Source organism: Cinclus cinclus, chromosome 3 (genome assembly GCF_963662255.1).
Source record: "Cinclus cinclus chromosome 3, bCinCin1.1, whole genome shotgun sequence".
NCBI lineage: Eukaryota > Metazoa > Chordata > Aves > Passeriformes > Cinclidae > Cinclus > Cinclus cinclus.
Window position 1 is genome coordinate 82,827,233 of NC_085048.1, and position 17,931 is coordinate 82,845,163.

At 39.9% G+C, this 17,931-nt stretch overlaps 1 protein-coding gene across 1 annotated transcript in view; it reads left to right on the forward strand.

Moving 5' to 3' along the window:
- GLP1R (glucagon like peptide 1 receptor) overlaps positions 1-17,931 on the forward strand; it is an 80,728-nt gene that overhangs the window by 12,825 nt on the left and 49,972 nt on the right. The window contains 2 exon segments of the mRNA XM_062489022.1: positions 15,042-15,138; positions 16,373-16,483. Of these exon segments, the coding sequence (XP_062345006.1) occupies positions 15,042-15,138; positions 16,373-16,483 (208 nt within the window).

Consider the following 17,931-nt stretch of genomic DNA (forward strand, 5'->3'; position numbering starts at 1 on the left):
GCAGTAGAGGACAAATTGCTTTTTATATTGAGTCGTTGTTGAAGGACTGTGTTTGTCTGAAAATGTTCTCAGTTCCTGTATAATTGATTACTGGTGGAGAAGGGGTTACAGCTGCACAGAACCGATCTTCATCAATGAGACTATTTGTACTATTAAACACTGTATTCTTCAGAGCCAGGCACTTAATAACAAACCAAGATGTCAGTCGGCGCTACACATACTACTGAGGGAGCTTGAAGGCTGTAATATTGGGAGAACAAAGCCAATGTAAACATCATTTATAGTTCACGAGGTAAACTTTATACTTGCTCAGGCTTTCCATGATTAGTTTCTTTCATGTCTATGTTTTGTATTGCCTGCAGCATGTGGAGTTCTGAGGTTCAGCAGCTTGGTTCACAACTTGGCTTTAAGATTTGCTGTGTTGTCTTTGCTCTGTCTTTGAAAATACTCCATAGTTTTTCTTCAGGAGAAAGACTTACAATTCTCTCTAATTGTGGCTTTGCCATCATGGTTGAGCTGCTTGGCATAATGCTTAAGTAAAGCCTTAAAGAAAATTCATATCTTTTAGTAATTCATTAATATGCCTGTATTGTATAGGGAAGGAGAGAGAGCCTTTGTACTGACAGATCAAGAAACTAAATTTCCAGCTAGTTTGCTGAAAGAACTCTGATAAAAATTCTGAATTCCAAATATTTTCTTATCCCCAAATTACATCTGAGATGGTGATTTTTATGTTGATGGTACTTTATGGCCTTTGGAGTTTTTTGGTTTGTTTTTAATTTATAGCTCTTCTTACTCTTCCCTCTTTCTCCTATTTTTGTAATGCTGGAAGTATTTGGAGCTAAACCAAATTGTGGAAAAAAACAGATTTATTATACTGTCCAAAGTATCTTTATCCAGCTCAATGGACAGCTGGGATAAACACAGAAGAAAAGTATTATGTGAAAGACAGCATGGGCAGCAGACTATGTCACAGGGAAATGAAAAGATAATTTCATAGCAAGTTTGTAGCAAGGTTGGAACACTGTCAAGTATGGGATGACAGGCAGCCGACGTGGAAATATTCGACTTCCACTACTATTGAGATCTAAATGCTTCGTGCTTATTTTGCAATGCTTATCTTTTATTTAGTTTTATGGTCCAAACTGGAAAATAAACTATTTGAGTAGTTGGGAAAGGGGAGTGTCAGCCTACTTTGGTCTTGACTAAATCATTTTTTCTTTAGCTGCCTTTTCCCTCTCATCTGTCTTTTCTTCAACCCCGGCGCCTTCTCAAGTTTTTGACCATTTCTGGTCCAAGGAATCTGACAAGAGAAATGTTCTGTGGGTTAGTGTCCTTTCCATTAAAAGTTCTGGTAGAAACAAAGCAGACAAGCTGGCCTGTCTGCTGTGTTTGTCTGCTTGCCCAAGCTGTTCATCTAGTGGGCCCCTCTAGGGAGTGTGTCCCAGCTCTGGCCAGTGTTGTCTTCCTGTCCTCCATGTAGTGAGTGACCGCCTTTTTTGGCTGTGTTGTTTCCTCCCTTGAATTCCATGACATGGATACTTCTGAACAACTCCAGTTAAGATGGAGATTTTTAGGAAGTTCCACCCCACCATTTTTAATGTAGTGATTAGCCTGCAGAGATTCTGGGCTTACCTGGAGTCTTACTGTATTGTAGTGATGAGCATTTGTGTTTCTTCTGGTTTTGAAAAGCCAATAAATATGTCAATTTGTCAATTTTTTCCCCTCCTTTTTAACACTCTATGTAGCTGAATAATATAAATATAAAGGATGTTGCAGGTGGTTTGCATGCACAAGGATTTGCTGCATCTGAATAAATCTTGGTTGCTATAAAGGAAGAGGATGCATCTTAGTGATTGAAGAGAAGCTGTTCCTGCAGTTTGTTAGAACACAAGGGTTTTTGTTTTTGCCATTTCCAGCCTGTTTTTGGAGCTGACCTTTCCTTTCTTTTCCACTTTTAATTCTACCTGGGTAGTAAGTGTTTTTGCTTATGTAGTGATGTTTGAGCAGAAATTTCACGTACAGTGGCTTATTTACGTACTTTAAATCTAAGTGTCTCAGTGAACTTTCTGCCCTCATAATCTACAATGTTAAAACAAAAAAAGATGCCGGAGGTGAAAGAAGGGCTGTTGTCTGCAGTACAGCAGTGTGCTACTTTGGTAGCTGGAAGGATCAGATGTATTTTTTTGGGCAAGGTGTTCAGGCGTGAAAGCTTTTACCAATCTCTAAAAGCAGATGGGATCTACAGCCCTGATAATGCAGCACTTTCCTCTACAGATTTTGACTTGTTTACCTAGTTCATTCTTTCTAACTGGAAAAGTAGAAAAAAAGAATGTAAGCGACCATCTGAGGCTACAAAGCTGAAAGAGTAAAAATAGCATTAAAAGGAAAACATTATCGTATAAAAAGCACAAGTATTTTTAACTTTGAGGAGATAGTGATGCTGATAGTGTCCCCAATACCTCCAGCTCTGCAGATGTCTTCTCAGAACTTAAACTGTTCTGGTAAGAAATGCAAATGGTGGCTAAAACAAGTTGAGCAATTATGTATAATGAAAAGGTAAGGAAGCTGATGGCAGCAAGTACAAACCCACAGTTTCAAAAATGCTAGTGAAGTTAAAACTGTCTAACAAGTCTGCATAATCTGAGGCTAAAGGACAACTGGCTCCTTTATCAGAAACCAGCTTAATGGCAGTGAGGTGGAGGAGCCTGGACTCTCCTTTGCAGGGCTCCACAACAGTGTGGTGGTACGTAATGGTAGCAATCTATGAAAAATGCAATTTCTGTTTGCTTTCACTAGTAACCCTTAACTGTTTAATCTAATATACATCCACCAGTTTTGTAAAAAGACTGGAAAGTTATCTAACCTCATAAATATTAATCAACCTGTTATCTTGGGAAAATTGAGGTAGCTACAATTTGAATTGCTTCAGATTCATCTTATTAATTAAAACCATTGTGACATACTTCATGTTTTGCAAGGTAATTACTTTTAAGGGAAGTCATTTGTATGGTTAGTTTAACTCAGACCAGAAATAATTTAAGAACTCAATACTGAGGGTGATAAACCACAGTAGCAGCTAGCCTTTGAGTGCAGTGGACCCTTGGTCACTTGGAGTCTTCCAGTCAAAATTAGATGTGTTTCTGAAGGGTATTTCCTGGTCAAGCTGGCATGTTTGAGATGGATGCAGCAGTTGATGTGAGACTCTAGAAGGTGCTACATGGGAAATTGATGAGTTTATCACATGAGTCCTTTGGCCTCAAGGTCACCTGGTTGCAAAAGGTGAAAAATCATGAGCTGTATGGTAGGGAGTGTAGATGAGGAAAATTTATTTCTCCAATTGTTGAAGTTGTCAAGTCTTTGCTTCTTTTGAGCAACACATTTGATTCCTAGCTTAACATTTTGATGCTGGTAATTCATTTTATATGCTATATAGGATTTTACTTACTACTCACTTCTAAGATGGTGAATAATTAAGGTTATTCTTATGTCTCACTGTGCTGCATTTGTCTTTGCTTCACAGCAACACTTAGCCTGTCAAATACTTTGCCTGTGTAATTTTACCTCTGAAAGTAAGGCTGTTTGGCTTGCGGTACTAATGGTATGAGTGTATCATAAGGCATAAGGAGACAAGGGGAGTGAGGTGTGGGGGAGAAAATTACCACCTTTCTTTAGGCACAGAGAAACCACTGCTTTCAACAGTGGTGCTGGTTTATGCTGCTTTAAATGCTGATAGTTATGCTGTAAGATGACCCAGTGCTTCAAAAGTACATTTTAAGGGTGAACAGAAATGAAAACATAAGTCTTTTGCAGATCAGGTTCACTCAGAGAGAAAACTTCCTCTGAAAATACATGTCAAGCCAAGCCTCTGCTACTTAAATTCTTTAGTTTTTTTCTGTAGCATCTTCTCTGTGAATGTATTCTGTTCCCACAAGTCCTGCTTGATTTAAGGTTGGTGTCAGATGGGGAAACGTGTAGCTGTGAAACTACTAACATGGAATGAGTTTAATTCCTTTAAGTGACCTATCAATTTTCAGCTTTATTACTGCATGGTCACTGCTTCCCTCAGTGCTTTTAAAATTGGAGCTGGGTGGAGGGGAAGCTGTGTGCACAACTTCACCTTCCTCAAAATGAATAATCTGGGGACTTGACTGGAGGGGTGGCTCTCTCTACTGTGTTTCCATTTGTCCAGGCTGGACAGCTTACTTGAAGCTCTCTGCATGTTTTTCTTTGCTTGCCTTACTAAACTGCTTTTCCCTTGGGCGTTACCCTGTCTCGTTCTTTATGAAAACCAGGACGCTTACTGCTTGAACAGCAATCTTCTGCTGCTGCTCACTTCCCCCTTTATTTTGAAGGTGTCCCCAAGGAAAAGTGGCAAGAAATGGAAGCCCCATCAGATTTAACATCAGCACCATTGCAGTTCACTTCTGTGGCTTAAAACACAATCCTCTTTAGCTGCATGTACCTTGGGGAGAATAAGGGAAGGAAAGAAGGAATGAGGTGGAGGCAGGCTGATTTCTGTGGAGATTTATGACTGTCTTTCAAACTGGCTGTTGCCCGCAGCAGACCTGCTGGACTGAAGGCTGTGCTGACTGCAGTAAAGAATTAAGATCCAGCCACGGGGCTGGTGAGGATGACGGCTGGTGGACAAAGATAATTTGCTAATTTCCCATGTATTGAGAAAATGATGTAATGAGATCCCAACTGAAGAAAATCAAAGTGTGCTAGAAATGACCTGAAGATCGAGTAGTGATAAACTTTTTTTTTTTTTTTTTAAAAAGAGAAGTTAGGTGTTGCCTCTGAGTTCCTGCTACTGTTTGGGGACAGAAGTGTTGTAGCTTGTGGAATTGCCTTGCAGAGTTAATGCATAGATCCTTTGCTACTCTTCAGCTGTAGCCAGAGTTTGTGACTGCACAAAAGGGACTTCATATTAGTATTTTGTATGTAAGGTTAATGCAGAAGATTGGAGAAATAACCTGAGCTGATTCCTGTAGCAGTAGGGTGGTTCATAAGTTGCTTTGCAGTCCTAGGGTAAGAAAAGTCTGTGATTCAACTTGCCCCGTCTGTACTTCTGTAGTCAGATTCCCTGGCTCGGAGGGATTGCAGGAAAGCTGAGAAGTAAATCTCTCCTGGATGAATTTGTCAAGTACTTTTACTTTTTAGGATTTGGAAGGCAAACAGATGACGTCTGGGGAATGAGCTTCGCTGGCAGAACTTTTCCTGTATGCTCTGCTCTCAAATGTGTTGTGACTGTGGATGGAAGCACTGGCAATTTGTAGAGGTGCTACATATAACTGCCTTGGCAGGGGCAAGCCATACAGCAGATAATGGGACAGTGAACCTTGAGCCGATGTGACAATGAGCTGCTGAGGGAGTTAATTTGCATTTGTTAAAACCAAAATAAACTGTTGCCCTCAACTAGGACCGGTAAAAGCAATACAGATTTGATTGCTTTCTACTCTGGCAATCTCTAAACAATAGTAGATGCAAAACCCATGAAATTGTAAACTGAAGTTTTTGGGTTTGTGTGTGGTGGTGTTTTTTAATAACTTTGTGGTGATTGTTTTTCTGTTGAGTAATTTTTTAAACTGGAGAACTCCGTTTGTTTACAAATAAGAGTGTAGATGGGAATGCTTTCAGTGAGAAAAAGGTTAGTGAAGGTTAGTGTTTGATTTATTTGGTTGTTTTTCTTATTGAGCTTATTGCAGGGATTGCAGTGATGGGTTGACAAGCTGGTGACCAGGATTACAGTGCTACAGAATTTGTGGTCTTGGAAAAACTAACTACACTTTGCACCACAGCTCATTAAGAAGGATGACTGTTAAATAGTAATTTGAAAAGTTAGGGGAGCTTAACTCTCTTGGGCTGTTTTGGTATGGAAAGTAGGAAGATTTAGAGTTTTTTCTGCCTAGTAAAAATACAAATTATTTACAATGAAATTATGTTCGTGGTTTTTTGTGGTAACTTTTTTAACTTGAAAACTCCAATGTTGTAATTCCATGGCTCTGTGGAACTGCCAGCTCAGTCTGTCCCTCTGCTCAGCCAGCACTGGGACTGTCCAGTTGCTGGCTGGTACAGAGAAACCAATCAGTTATAAGTATAAGATAAAGATCCTCTAAATGCACTTGGTTCAGTATGTCCTAAAGAACCAACTTAACTGTATTTTAAACCTCAGCAAGGGGAGCCAGAAGTCCAGCTTTGACAGATGTTCTTTACTTTGTTTTGCTTGAACAGCTTAGAGATGAGTCAGTTGCCCAAATGTAGGCATCTAGAGCTGCTCAAAATTTTTAGTGTTCAAGACCCTGTATAGGACTAATGGATAGGATGTAGGTGAATCCTGTACCTCTCTGTAGGTGTGGCAGGAGACCACGTGAGAGACACATCTGTGTTGAAAGGAATGATGATCAGGCATCTGAATTCCATCCTAAACCTCCTCTGCTTTTTCAGCTGTATATATCCCTCATTTTCCCTGTATTCCATTTGATAGTACACTATTGTGATATCTCTCAGGGATCTGTGCTGAGAATACTTCTGTATTTCTATACTTTTAAATACCTTTATTAGTGGGTGTAGTGGGATTGAGTGCACCCTTGGCAAGTTCGTATGTGGCACTATGCTGAGTGGCACAGTTGATGCCCTGGAGGGAAGGGGTGCCATCCAGAGGGCCCTTGACAGGCTTGAGAAGTGTGCCCAATAAGGCCAAATGCAAGGTCCTGCACCTGGATCAAGAAAATCATCAATGTCTGTACAGGCTTGGTAAAAATGGATCGAGAGCAGCCTTGCAGATAAAGACTTGAGAGTGCTTGTGGATGAGAGGCTGGACATGAGCTGTCAGTGTACACTCAGAGCCCAGAAACCCAATTGTATCCTGGGCTGTATCCAAAGCAGTGTGGACAGCAGGGTGAGGGAGGTTGTTCTTTCCCTGCTGTTCTTGTGAGATCCCACCTGGAGTGCTGCATCCAGCTCTGGGGTCCCCAGTAAATGAGAGAAATAGAGCTGTTAGACTGGGTCTGGAAGAGGGCTGTGGAACTGATCTGATACTTCTACAAAGAAAGGCTGAGAGCACTCAGTTCAGCTCTGAGGAGACCTTATGGTGGCCTTTCAATACTTAAATGGAGCTGTTTGGTTGGGTTGTTGGGTGGGTTGGTTGGTTTGGGTTGGGTTTTTTTTTTTTGTTTGTTTGGGTTTTTAACCAGGGCTTATAGTGATGTAGGACAAGATTTTTATACTGAAGGAAGGTAGAATGATTTTAGATAGAAAGAAGAAATTACTGTATATGAGAATTGGTGTGGTGAACCACTGGAACAGGTTGCTCAAAGAAGTTATGCATGTCCCATTGCTGGAAGTATTCAAGGCCAGGTTAGGTTAAGCTCTGAGCAACCTGATCTATGTGAAAGATGTCCTTGACCACAGCAGGGATATTAGAATTACATGATCTTTAAATGTCTTTCAACCCAAATCATTCTGTGATTGTGTTAATACACAATTCTGATGAAATGCTGAGTTGCTCTTCCAGTAGCCAAGGATGAATTTTGTTTCTAAATCTGAGTGTAGGTATGAAGTTCTGCTCTCCTTTTCAGCTTTGCAGCTTCTGTTCCTCCTGCAGTGTTCAACTCTGCCTTTGTTCATTCCATTATGTTTCTAGAGCTATACCTGGTGTATCTGCCTAAAAATACATGTTAAACTTTTGTTTTGCTTGCTCTGTTGTATGACTGCATCAATAAAAGTCCTCTGCTAAAGAGCACTTCAGAAAGCATATGTCTAAATTTGCAATGCACAGTGAAATCTCATCGTATGATAATGTAATTCTCATGAGTGCTGTATGCTGTCTTCCACTAAAATTGTTGGATTGCTTTCTTCTCTCCAAGAGTTTGTAAGTTATAGTTGCTTCTGAATTTTGCATTTTTCTTCTGTCCCTCTGCATAGTTGCTCAGTAGTTTCCTTCTGGCATTTTTGAGTTCCTCATGTAATACACTCTTGACAGGAACACTTACAGAACAGATGAAAGACATTGTAATGAAAATAACATTTTCCGGTAACAGTGCCTGCCATTCTAAACATGTACCTGCCTCAACAGCAAGCATATGGATTCATGGGTCCTATAGTCACCAAAGGCAAAAATCTTTCCAGCCTTGGGAAGTTCTTCATGGGACAAAAAAACCTCTGCTGGTAACTGTTCTTGTCCCAGGTCTTTCCATCCTGGAGACAGAAACATTAGAAACTTGAACCCTATAAACACAAGTTTGCACCATGTTTTCAGACTATCTTACTTGACCTACGGGAGTTTGATTTTATTTATTTCTCTAGAAAGCAATGCTAAATTTTGTAGCATGCCTAAATATTAGGCATTACTTTATTCCCTTTGTTTTGAAACTGTATATTATGCAAGTTGATTTAAGTCTTTAAAAGTTTGCTTAGACATATGTGTCTCTTAATGCCAAATATTTTGTCTTGATCCAGAAAATTACAGAGCCAAGAGATATTTTTCTCATTGAGATGCACCTTGTCAAAACAAAATTTCCAGGATTAGGAAAACTGATTCTTTTCAAAGCATAAATGAAAGATCCCAGGACAGACCTGGACTGTTTGGTCCTGGAATGGAAACCCTTGAGGTTAGGGCTGAACTCTCTTGACTGCTCAGGCAGTTCGTGTGTTTGGAATGATCTGTGGAACAATCAGTCAGCTGAACTGGGAGCATCCTGTGCAGAAGTAGTAAGAAATAGGAGCATGCCTCAAATCAGTTTTGGTTTTGTTCTTTAAAGTGCCTTATCTTAGATTCTGTGCAGAAGCATTCTGCGTTTCTAGACCCTTAGGAGATTCCTGTGCTTATTCTTTTTTCCTTAATCTAGTAAGAACAGGTCTTAAGAATGGAGGGGGTGGGACAGGGGAATGGGGACCACTGGTGGTGATAAATGCCCTTTATAGGTGCTATTATAAGATGCTGTGGGATTGAACTCAGCCAAACCTTCCTTCTGAAGCTGTGCAGGTGTGTAAAAGAAAAGAAAAAGGCATGAAGGCGGGAAGGGCCAGGAAGAAGGACCGTGTGGTGCGGTGGTCAGCTGCACACATTTTCAGCTGAGAGAGAGAGGAATGCTGAGATTCAGCCACAGGTTTAAAGAAAACAAAAAGAACAGCAACAAACACCACCAAAAGAAAAAGAAATCTGGGCTGAGCAGCTCTGAAGAGGAAGACAGAGTGCATTGTCTTTTTCTGTGTGTTGATCATATGTAAATGTCTGATGAGAGCTTGCTCTTGCAGCTTTGAGTTCAAAAGCTTGATGTCATGGAACTTTAAGTCAGTGACAGAAGAGGGCTTTCCATGCTTGGACAGATGGTGGAACACTGTTCTCAAGATTTGCCTTTATCAAAGTCTTGAGACTTTGTTTTTCTTGAAGGACTTATAAGTACTAAGCCGCTGCAGCCTGAGGGCAAGAACAGCTGGCAGGTGTCACCAGGGAATTTTCCCCTGAATTCAGTAGCTCCTTTTGAGGGAACTCATTTTTTTGCTTTTCACTAGCAGGGAAAATGCTGAAAGGTTTCTTTTTCTGGTGCTCCTGAGCTTCTGAAATAATTGGTTCATTAGTAACTAAGGAACAGAAGCATTTACAGGAAAAGCTCCTAGAAGCTGGCTTCCCTCTGAAAGATAAGTTGTTTTGATCCTGTTTATTTTTTCTGAAGGGTGAGGAATTTGTACAGAATGATCCAACAACTAGCAAAGTATCTTGTAAAATTTGAGTTGGGAAGCATAATTAATATTATATCATCTGATCAGTCAAGCAGCCCTACAGAAGGGACTGAGAGTAACGACTTAATCTCAGAGGGTCACTTAGCGTTGCATAATGTCAAATGACTACATTAAACTTGACACTGGGCAACATAATGTGGGAAGAGAATGTGATAAATACAGAAATCTAGGGAATGTCAGTCCTGAAGTATGATCTAATTTATGTTTTCTGTAAAAGGGTACTTTTAATGATGCTTCTTTTGATCTATCTATAGTAGACACATAATTTTTTGATTTACTTTCTCCTCCTTTGGTGTAGCTTCAGCTCTTAAATGAGAATAACTGGACTGAGATGTTGCACATAATGGATTTAGATTAACTTATCACACAGAAGTTGAACTAAGTTATAAAATTGGGTTGAATATCATCTCTTTGGGAGAGTGAGGGTTAAGCAATAATGCCTTCTCCCACACTAACACACTTCCAGAATGTCTTTGGGTCTTCAAGAAGCATTGCACTTGATGGACTGATCCTCAACAGGATTGTTTTATCATGTGGTGAACAGTGAGTCAAAGGACTCTGTTAATACCCAATTCAGTACATTTTAAAAAAGCTTTGGATACTGTCTCTCATGGGATCCTTCTGGACAAGATGTCCAGAACACAACTGGATAAACACATCCTGCAATGGGTGAGCTACTGGTTCACAAATTGGGCACAAAGGGTTACAGGGAATGGGCTGGCATCTGGTTGGGGAGCTGGCACTAATGGGATTCTGCAGGGCTCTATCTTAGGCCCCATGCTCTTCAACATCTTCATAAACAACTTGGACACAGGACTGGAAGGGATACTAAGGAAGTTTGCAGACAGTGCAAAACTGGGGGGAGCTGTTGACTCGCTTGAAGTCAGAGAGGTCCTGCAGAGAGACCTTGACAAATTAGAGGGCCGGACAATCACAAAATATGTATTTCAGCAAGGGAAAGTGCTGGATTTTGCACTTGGAATGGGCAACCCTGGATGCAGGGACAGACTGGGGAATGAGATGCTGGAAAGCAGAGGCACTGCTTTCCAGAAAGGAACCTGGCGGCCCTGGTTGATAGCAAGCTGAACATGAGTCTGCAGTGCCCTTGCAGCCAGGAGGGCCAAGCATGTCCTGGGGTTCATCAGGCACAGTATCACTGGTCAGGCCAGGGTGGGGATTGTCCAGCTCTGCTCTGGTGTGTTGATGCAAATCTCCATCTGACTTTACCTAAGTGATAATTCAATAAATCTGTATTGTACCAGAAAGAATGTTAAGAGTCAGAAGGAGCATAAGGCTTGTAATGTCTAATCTTCGCCTGTCTTGAACTCAGTTGCTGTGCTGATCCTGAGCAAAATAGCTTTGGAATAATGTGTTTCATTGGGCTTTTTTTGAAAAGGGCACTGAAGTTTAAAATTAACTCGCTAGCACTGTTTTGAGCTAAAAGGCAGTAAATATAATCTGAGTCCTCCTCACGAGGTAGATAAACCAGCATTACTATCCAAGGGAAGAATACCTAGGCCATGCCAAATTGTTCAATGCCAGGTTCCTTACACTTGCCTTTGATTATTAAGACTAGCAATTTGGAGGTCCCAGTGGTTGTAATTACATGTGAGCCTGTAGCAGCAAGGCAAAGTCTTGGTTGTTATCCTGAAATATTAAAAACATGAAAAAGTTGTAGCATAAGTAGTCCTGTCTAAAAACAGACAAGCTAAGACAAAAGAAATACAAATGTAAGGAGGAATTTCTCATTCTGTTGCATGTGATACCTTATATGTGGTGGTGGGAGAAGAGAGAAGATAATCCCAGGGGTTACCAGTTGCCTCTGAAACTCTGAGAAATTTCCTTTCCACTTTAATTCCATTTCGTGGTACATTTTGTCTGGAGACTTTATACTGTGTGCTCAGATTTCACTGTATTAGAATATTGCTTTTGTGGAATTGATCACCTTGCATCTGTGTGGATGTTGCTTTTTGTTTTAGTAGGAATAGTTTAAAAAATGTTGATAAATTATTAAAATGCATACTTTTACAGCAGGGCCTATGAAGGCAAACGATGGCCATAGAAAGGGGCTTTCTATGAAGGTGTTAAGTATTTGTAAGGAGTTCTGACTTCAGATTGTTGTAAGTGCTAATTTAGAGTGTGCTCACTGGAGATTAATTGCACTTAAGTGTGTGCATACACTCAGAGGCTCCCAGTCTCTGTCCTCTTCCCTGTCCTAATGCTTCTTCATTTGTTTCATGCTCCTTAGGCTGTGCTGTCACTCACTTCCTTAATGTCTTTCATCCATTCATGCCTTTTGACTTTTCCACCTTAACCAGTCAGCTGTGTTTCCATCTTCGTGCTATCCTTCTGTGATATATTTTCACCAGAGCAAAACTGCTGCTGCTTTTCCACTCATGGTTGAATATAACAGGAATAAAACCCCTGAGTAAACCACAACTACATGCTTTCAGCAATGAAAACATAGTTCTGAGTTTAACATTTCCCATTTGCTTTAGATTTTAGGTACTGACCTAGGAACTTTGGCCTTGTATACTTTCATTTAGTGCTTTGTTGAAGAAGGATTTAAATAACTTCTCAAGAAAATACAGGATCTCATATTTTAAGAACTACTCACATGGTAAATCTGTGGCACTGTGTAACTTTTGATTCTTGTTTGTGTGGGCCATAAGCTCTGAGAAATAAAAAATAGCATGTATTAAAATCAAGTTGAAGTCCATTTGTCTGGTAACAAACAGCAGTATTTAGCTGAATCACAGCGAACTGTTGCATAGAGAGAACATATTATGTAGTCTTAGAATTTATATTTGATTGTCTTATTGCAACAAACTATAGATAATAGAAAACTGTGTACCAAATAGGTCATCTCCACAGAAAGGCATGTCTCATTATTTCACTCTTATAGTTTGCTAATCTCATTCAGAGGGTTGTCTTCTCACATTACAAAAAAAACCAGTAATTACACAATGCTTTTACTTTTTTCATTAAATTATGGGATAAGCTGTACTTAAAGCTGGTTGTTCCTGCATTCATGAAGGCGATAGATGAAAGCTTAATTTAAAAAAAAATACTTTAAAGCTTCCTGATTCCAAAAGAGCTACTTCTCTTAGTGCAAACAGTTTTAATATATTGTCAGGATATTCTAACAGGTAGAGTCTTGTTTCTAAGTGAAACTCTGTATGCATCTGTATCTTGTAATAATTTTAAAAGCTAAGTTAGGATTAACTTCATGTAGTTATCAACATGCTTGATCAATAGTTACTTTTTGGGAAGATGTGTGAAGTTTAGTAACTTCTGAAATTGTACTGAATTATAATTTAAGAATTCATCCTGAAAATGTTCCTTTAAATTCCTTTATTAGAGTGTTAACCTGGTGCTGAGAGGATAGTGGAACAATCTAGTGTAACTTCAATTAACCACCCTTATAAAACAAAGACCTTTAAATGATTCTCTGATTCTAAAAGATATATAACCTAAAAGTCACTTTGTAAAGACAGCCTGAGGGAAAGTTTGCAAACTGTTCCTCTCCCTGTATTCAGGTCATCTATCATTACTCAGCCGACATGGATATGTAAATGGAATTTTAGTTGCTGATTGTTTCTCTATACACACCTGTAGATCTCATTTAGGTGATGTTTTCTTTCCCCTTCAGGTATGTTGAGCATAGATCACTATGCTACAGGTTTGTTTTTCCATTCGGTAGAATCCATTTGTTTTACAATAGACAGACTTTGCAACATTTATTGGCATAGATAAGGTGATTTAAATCAGGCAAACAAGGTCAGAGTTTCCAAGATCCACAGGCTTGTGCTGGTTTTGACTTCAGGGGGAGCCAACTAAATTCTTCTAAAATTATGGCCATGAGGCCCTAGCTACAAGTTAAGTTAATAGGTACTTACTCTTGAAACACAACACGGGTATTTACTAAATGTTGTACTCTTCATCACGTGTACAAGACCATATTTGTAGTTAAATGTAGTGGGTTAATCCAGGCAGAAGCATTAGGCGTGTGGTGCTTGGTTTCTTTTCAAATGGGTTTTTAATTGGAAGGATATAAAAGAAGAGGACTTGAGGGGGTATTTTCTTTTACACCAAGGTGATTGTATTGGTGTCTAAATTTTAGTCATATTGGTTGTAGTGGACAGGATTCAGTTTGACTTTCCTGAAATGCAGTAGAATTTTAAAATTACTACTTCATTTAAAAATAATTCTTCCTATACTCTGGTTTTATACTAACCATCTGGAAAAGGTTTAGAAGCACAAGTGGAAAATAAAAATTAGCAATTGAAGCTGGGAGGGTAAAACTGCAAGGATTGTTTACCCTCATGCCTCACTAAATAAACTGATTGACATCTGGGATTAAATGAACTTCCTTCCACTCAGCAGCATTAGTGTTGTACCATTAGGTTCACGCTGTTGATTGTATGTCTGAGACATGCATGGGGCTTTCTCTAGAAAAAGAAGGCTGAGTTATCTGCATTGTTCATTGCTTGCAGCCTCCTAATCCGGATATTTAAACTTGGTTTATACAAATACAAAGAGAGGGGAGAAGGAGTAATGTCTCTACTCAAATGCAGTGAGTAAAGCTGGATCTCTGTAAGCCAGGTAGGACATCTGCTAGGGTTGAGTGAGCAGCCAGCCCTGAGTTAGCTGCCCACTCTAATAACAGCTGATTTCCTTTGTCCTCAGATCAAGTCTGTACATACTTTTCCCCTGCCCCCTCACTACCTGGGGTAGCTGATGGTGGAACCCACAGTCCAAAAAGGAGGCTCCACATCTTTCTGCAGTTGCAGGAAAAATATGTAGGATAGGGGGGAAAGCTGTTCATCAAAGAAAAAAAAAAGAGGCTGGTAAAGCTTTCATCCATGTTTTGGAAGAATGCTCAGAGAATATCCGCTGAATATGTTGAATTAACTTGCTTTTGTTTATGGGAAAGCAGAAATACTGCTGTTGGAAAGAAAACCTCTACTAAAGGATGTACTGCTGTCCCTGTCTTTTCATGAGATAGTAAATCATGCAACAGGGGCATGTTCAAGAGAGCAAGGCCAGCTTAGCGTAGGTTTTGGTGAGGACACCATAAAATTTGTAGGGGTTTCTGTTTCCTTGTGGTGCAAATAGAAGGGGAATTTTTTTTTGGTTGAAATTAGGCAAATACATAGCATCATCTTGTACCCTTTATGATAAGCATTGCTGTTCTGGCTTTTCATAGTCATTTTCACACTCACCTACTCTTTCTGCATGAAAAACCCAACAGTTTAAATCCCTGCAATGTCTGAGACTTGTGACTTCTCTTTCAGAGTTCAGATGGGTCCCTTTCTGAGGTTGTGCAGAAATGGAAGGAGTATCAGCTCCAGTGCCAGAAATACTTGTATGAGACACCCCCCATTGTGGCAGGTAAGCTGATTTGGTAGGGATAGGATGTATTAATTTTTAAAATGCATTATAACAGTAGCAAGGGAGTGATTATGAACTTGTATATACTTCTTTCTGGTCCATTGCTTCTTTATCCCATTTGCTCCTGCCTGCTCTCTGTGGGACTCTTCCCTCTGCCGGTGGAAGCATATTTTGGAACAATTTCATTGTAAAGATGTCCTTAGGTCCAGAGTGTTATGCAGTGGCAAGTGGTAGCTGTACCATATCAAACAGCCACCAATGTAATAGACCTGAAACTTCTTTAGGGGCCATGGTGCTAGGAAATCTGGAACTGTGCTGTTCACATTGAACTAGGAGTCTGTGGGTTGGTATAAATTATTCTGAGCCTTGTAAAATGCTGAAATGGCTTTGGGGAAAAAAAGCATGTGACTTAAGGAAAATGTAGCTTGTCTTAGTGTTTGAGCTGCTGTAATGTGCCAACAGCAGCTGTGATGTGCCAGCATCGTGGTTGTTTAGAGGACAAGTGGTGACTTGTCAGTAATGCTCACAATTGGACACCATGCAGCCTCTCCTCTGCTTCAGTGCTTTTGTGACACGCTGAGGATGTGTCTAAAGTTGTGCCTGTGAAGAATTATTTCAAAACTGTTAATATTCCTTGTCTTAACAGCATTATTATGTCACTGTGAGAGCAGTGTCTGATGACAATGGCAGGGACACATTCATCTCCCTCTGCTGCATTATTCTGTTGAGCAGTGGAGTGCTGCCCTCTAAGAGTGACAGTTTAATGAATCTGAAGTATTTTCATGTTGATTAAGCTGTAATGCAAAGTTATGGTTGTGTGTGGGTACTTCATTGGTGGACCTATATATTAGGATAGGCTTTCCAACTGCATTAACTTGAATTTGAATCCACCATTCTGAGGAATTATCTTGAGCATTCACAGCAAAAATAATTTTGAATTAAACTGTGACAAGTAAGGGTGTAAAAAAAATAGATAAATTAATACTAATCTAGTACTTTCTTGTCTATTGATTCAGTGTAAGACCCTAATCTGTTCCTTAGTTCTTCCCTGAAAAACAGTTTTGTGTGTGAAGATAAACTCACTCATCTGGATAAATAAATGTCATATAATTCCATGTCAGAGCTTAAATGCGTGTTGTCTGTATTTCCTTTTAATATGCTGCTCTTTGGTCTTTTCCTTCTTGCTGTATTAGTACAAGGCAGTGGGATGAGCCTCCCTTCTCTCTTTCTGCAGAGGGCAAGTTTTGCAACAGAACATTTGATGATTATGCCTGCTGGCCAGATGGATTGCCTGGCACCTATGTGAATGTCAGCTGCCCCTGGTATCTTCCCTGGGCTAATGCAGGTAAGAGCCTTTCCTTGTAGGCACAGCTTGAAACCAATCCTATTTTCCTTGCCCAGTATTAGCAAGGACAAGACTGAGTTAAATGTCTGTGGGTGCAGTCAGTTCTCTGTAACATAACACTAGGAACAGATCTTAGTATGATACATGCTTTATCTCTGTTTAGCAGGAGAAGATGAAAATGAGAGAGCAGACTTCTTAAAGGTTCTGTTTAGTTTGTATATTTTTTGCTCTCATCTGGCTTTGCTGCTTGTATAGTGGTGACTATTAGTAAATTTAGCTCTGTCTATGAAGGCTATCTAACAGTGATAATGGCTTAGTTGGAAAACTGAGATAAAAGTAACAAAGGTAACATCCTCTTGAAGATACAGACAGAAAAGTCTGAGTGTGTTTTGTGCTGCTTCCTGAGAGAAACTTATTTCGCAGAACACTGTGAGATGAAGGCATATTCAGTGGTTGCAAAGACTCCTTCTATGAAGGACTGAATGCCACCTTTAGATTTTATACCTTTATGTGCATGTACACTTGAAAGCAAGGTGTACTAGCTCACTTTCTCTAGCATTCTGTCTTTCAAACCAGTGACTTGTACAGCTTGTTCTTTGTGAAGACCTTTCTATGCTTTGAAGTCTAAATGAAACAGTTCGTTAGCCAGCTACAGTGGTGTGGAGAATTGACTTTGGCCTCTGTTAAAGGACAGAGAATATTAGTTATGAGGATATATCATTCTGATTGATGGGTGCAAAGTGTATGGTATAAGTACAGAAAACATGTGCTGGTATGGAGGGATATCAGGAATGGCAAAAAGAAAGGATGAGATAATCAGAGATTACATAAATGTATTGTGTAATGTGGGATCTGGCCATAATAAAAAATTAAAATAGCATGGATTTAGGGATGGAGATGATAATGGGTCTGGCTAGGTTGGAGATGGCTTTCTTCCCAGTAGTCCTCGCTCAGCATCAAAGCACTCACTCCAACCCCTGCCCAAGGCCAGCAAGCTTGGGGGTTTGCATGACATTGGGAGGTCCCATAACTGGGACAGCTGGTCTGATCTGACTAAAGGGATATTCCTGTGCTGTGATGTGGTTGGCAATAAAGCTCAGGAAAAGAGGGGAGAAGTGAGTAGAGACATTCATGATGGTGTTTGTCTTCCCATGTAATAGTTATTTATACATGCTGAAGCCTTGCTTTCCAAGAAGTGGCTGGATGTCTGCCTGCTAATGGGAGGCAATAAATAAATTACTTATTTTGCTTTACTTGCATGTGCAGTTTTGCTTTACTTATTGAACTGTCATCATTTTGAAGGATTGGGGGGTGTGTGTGTGTGTGTAAATCCCCATATTTAAATCAAAATGTCACTACAACACTGACAAAGGTTAAAAAATTTACATGTACCCTACTACACCCCTTGGTGCTTCACCACTTCAAAACCACAAAGGATTCCCTGCAGT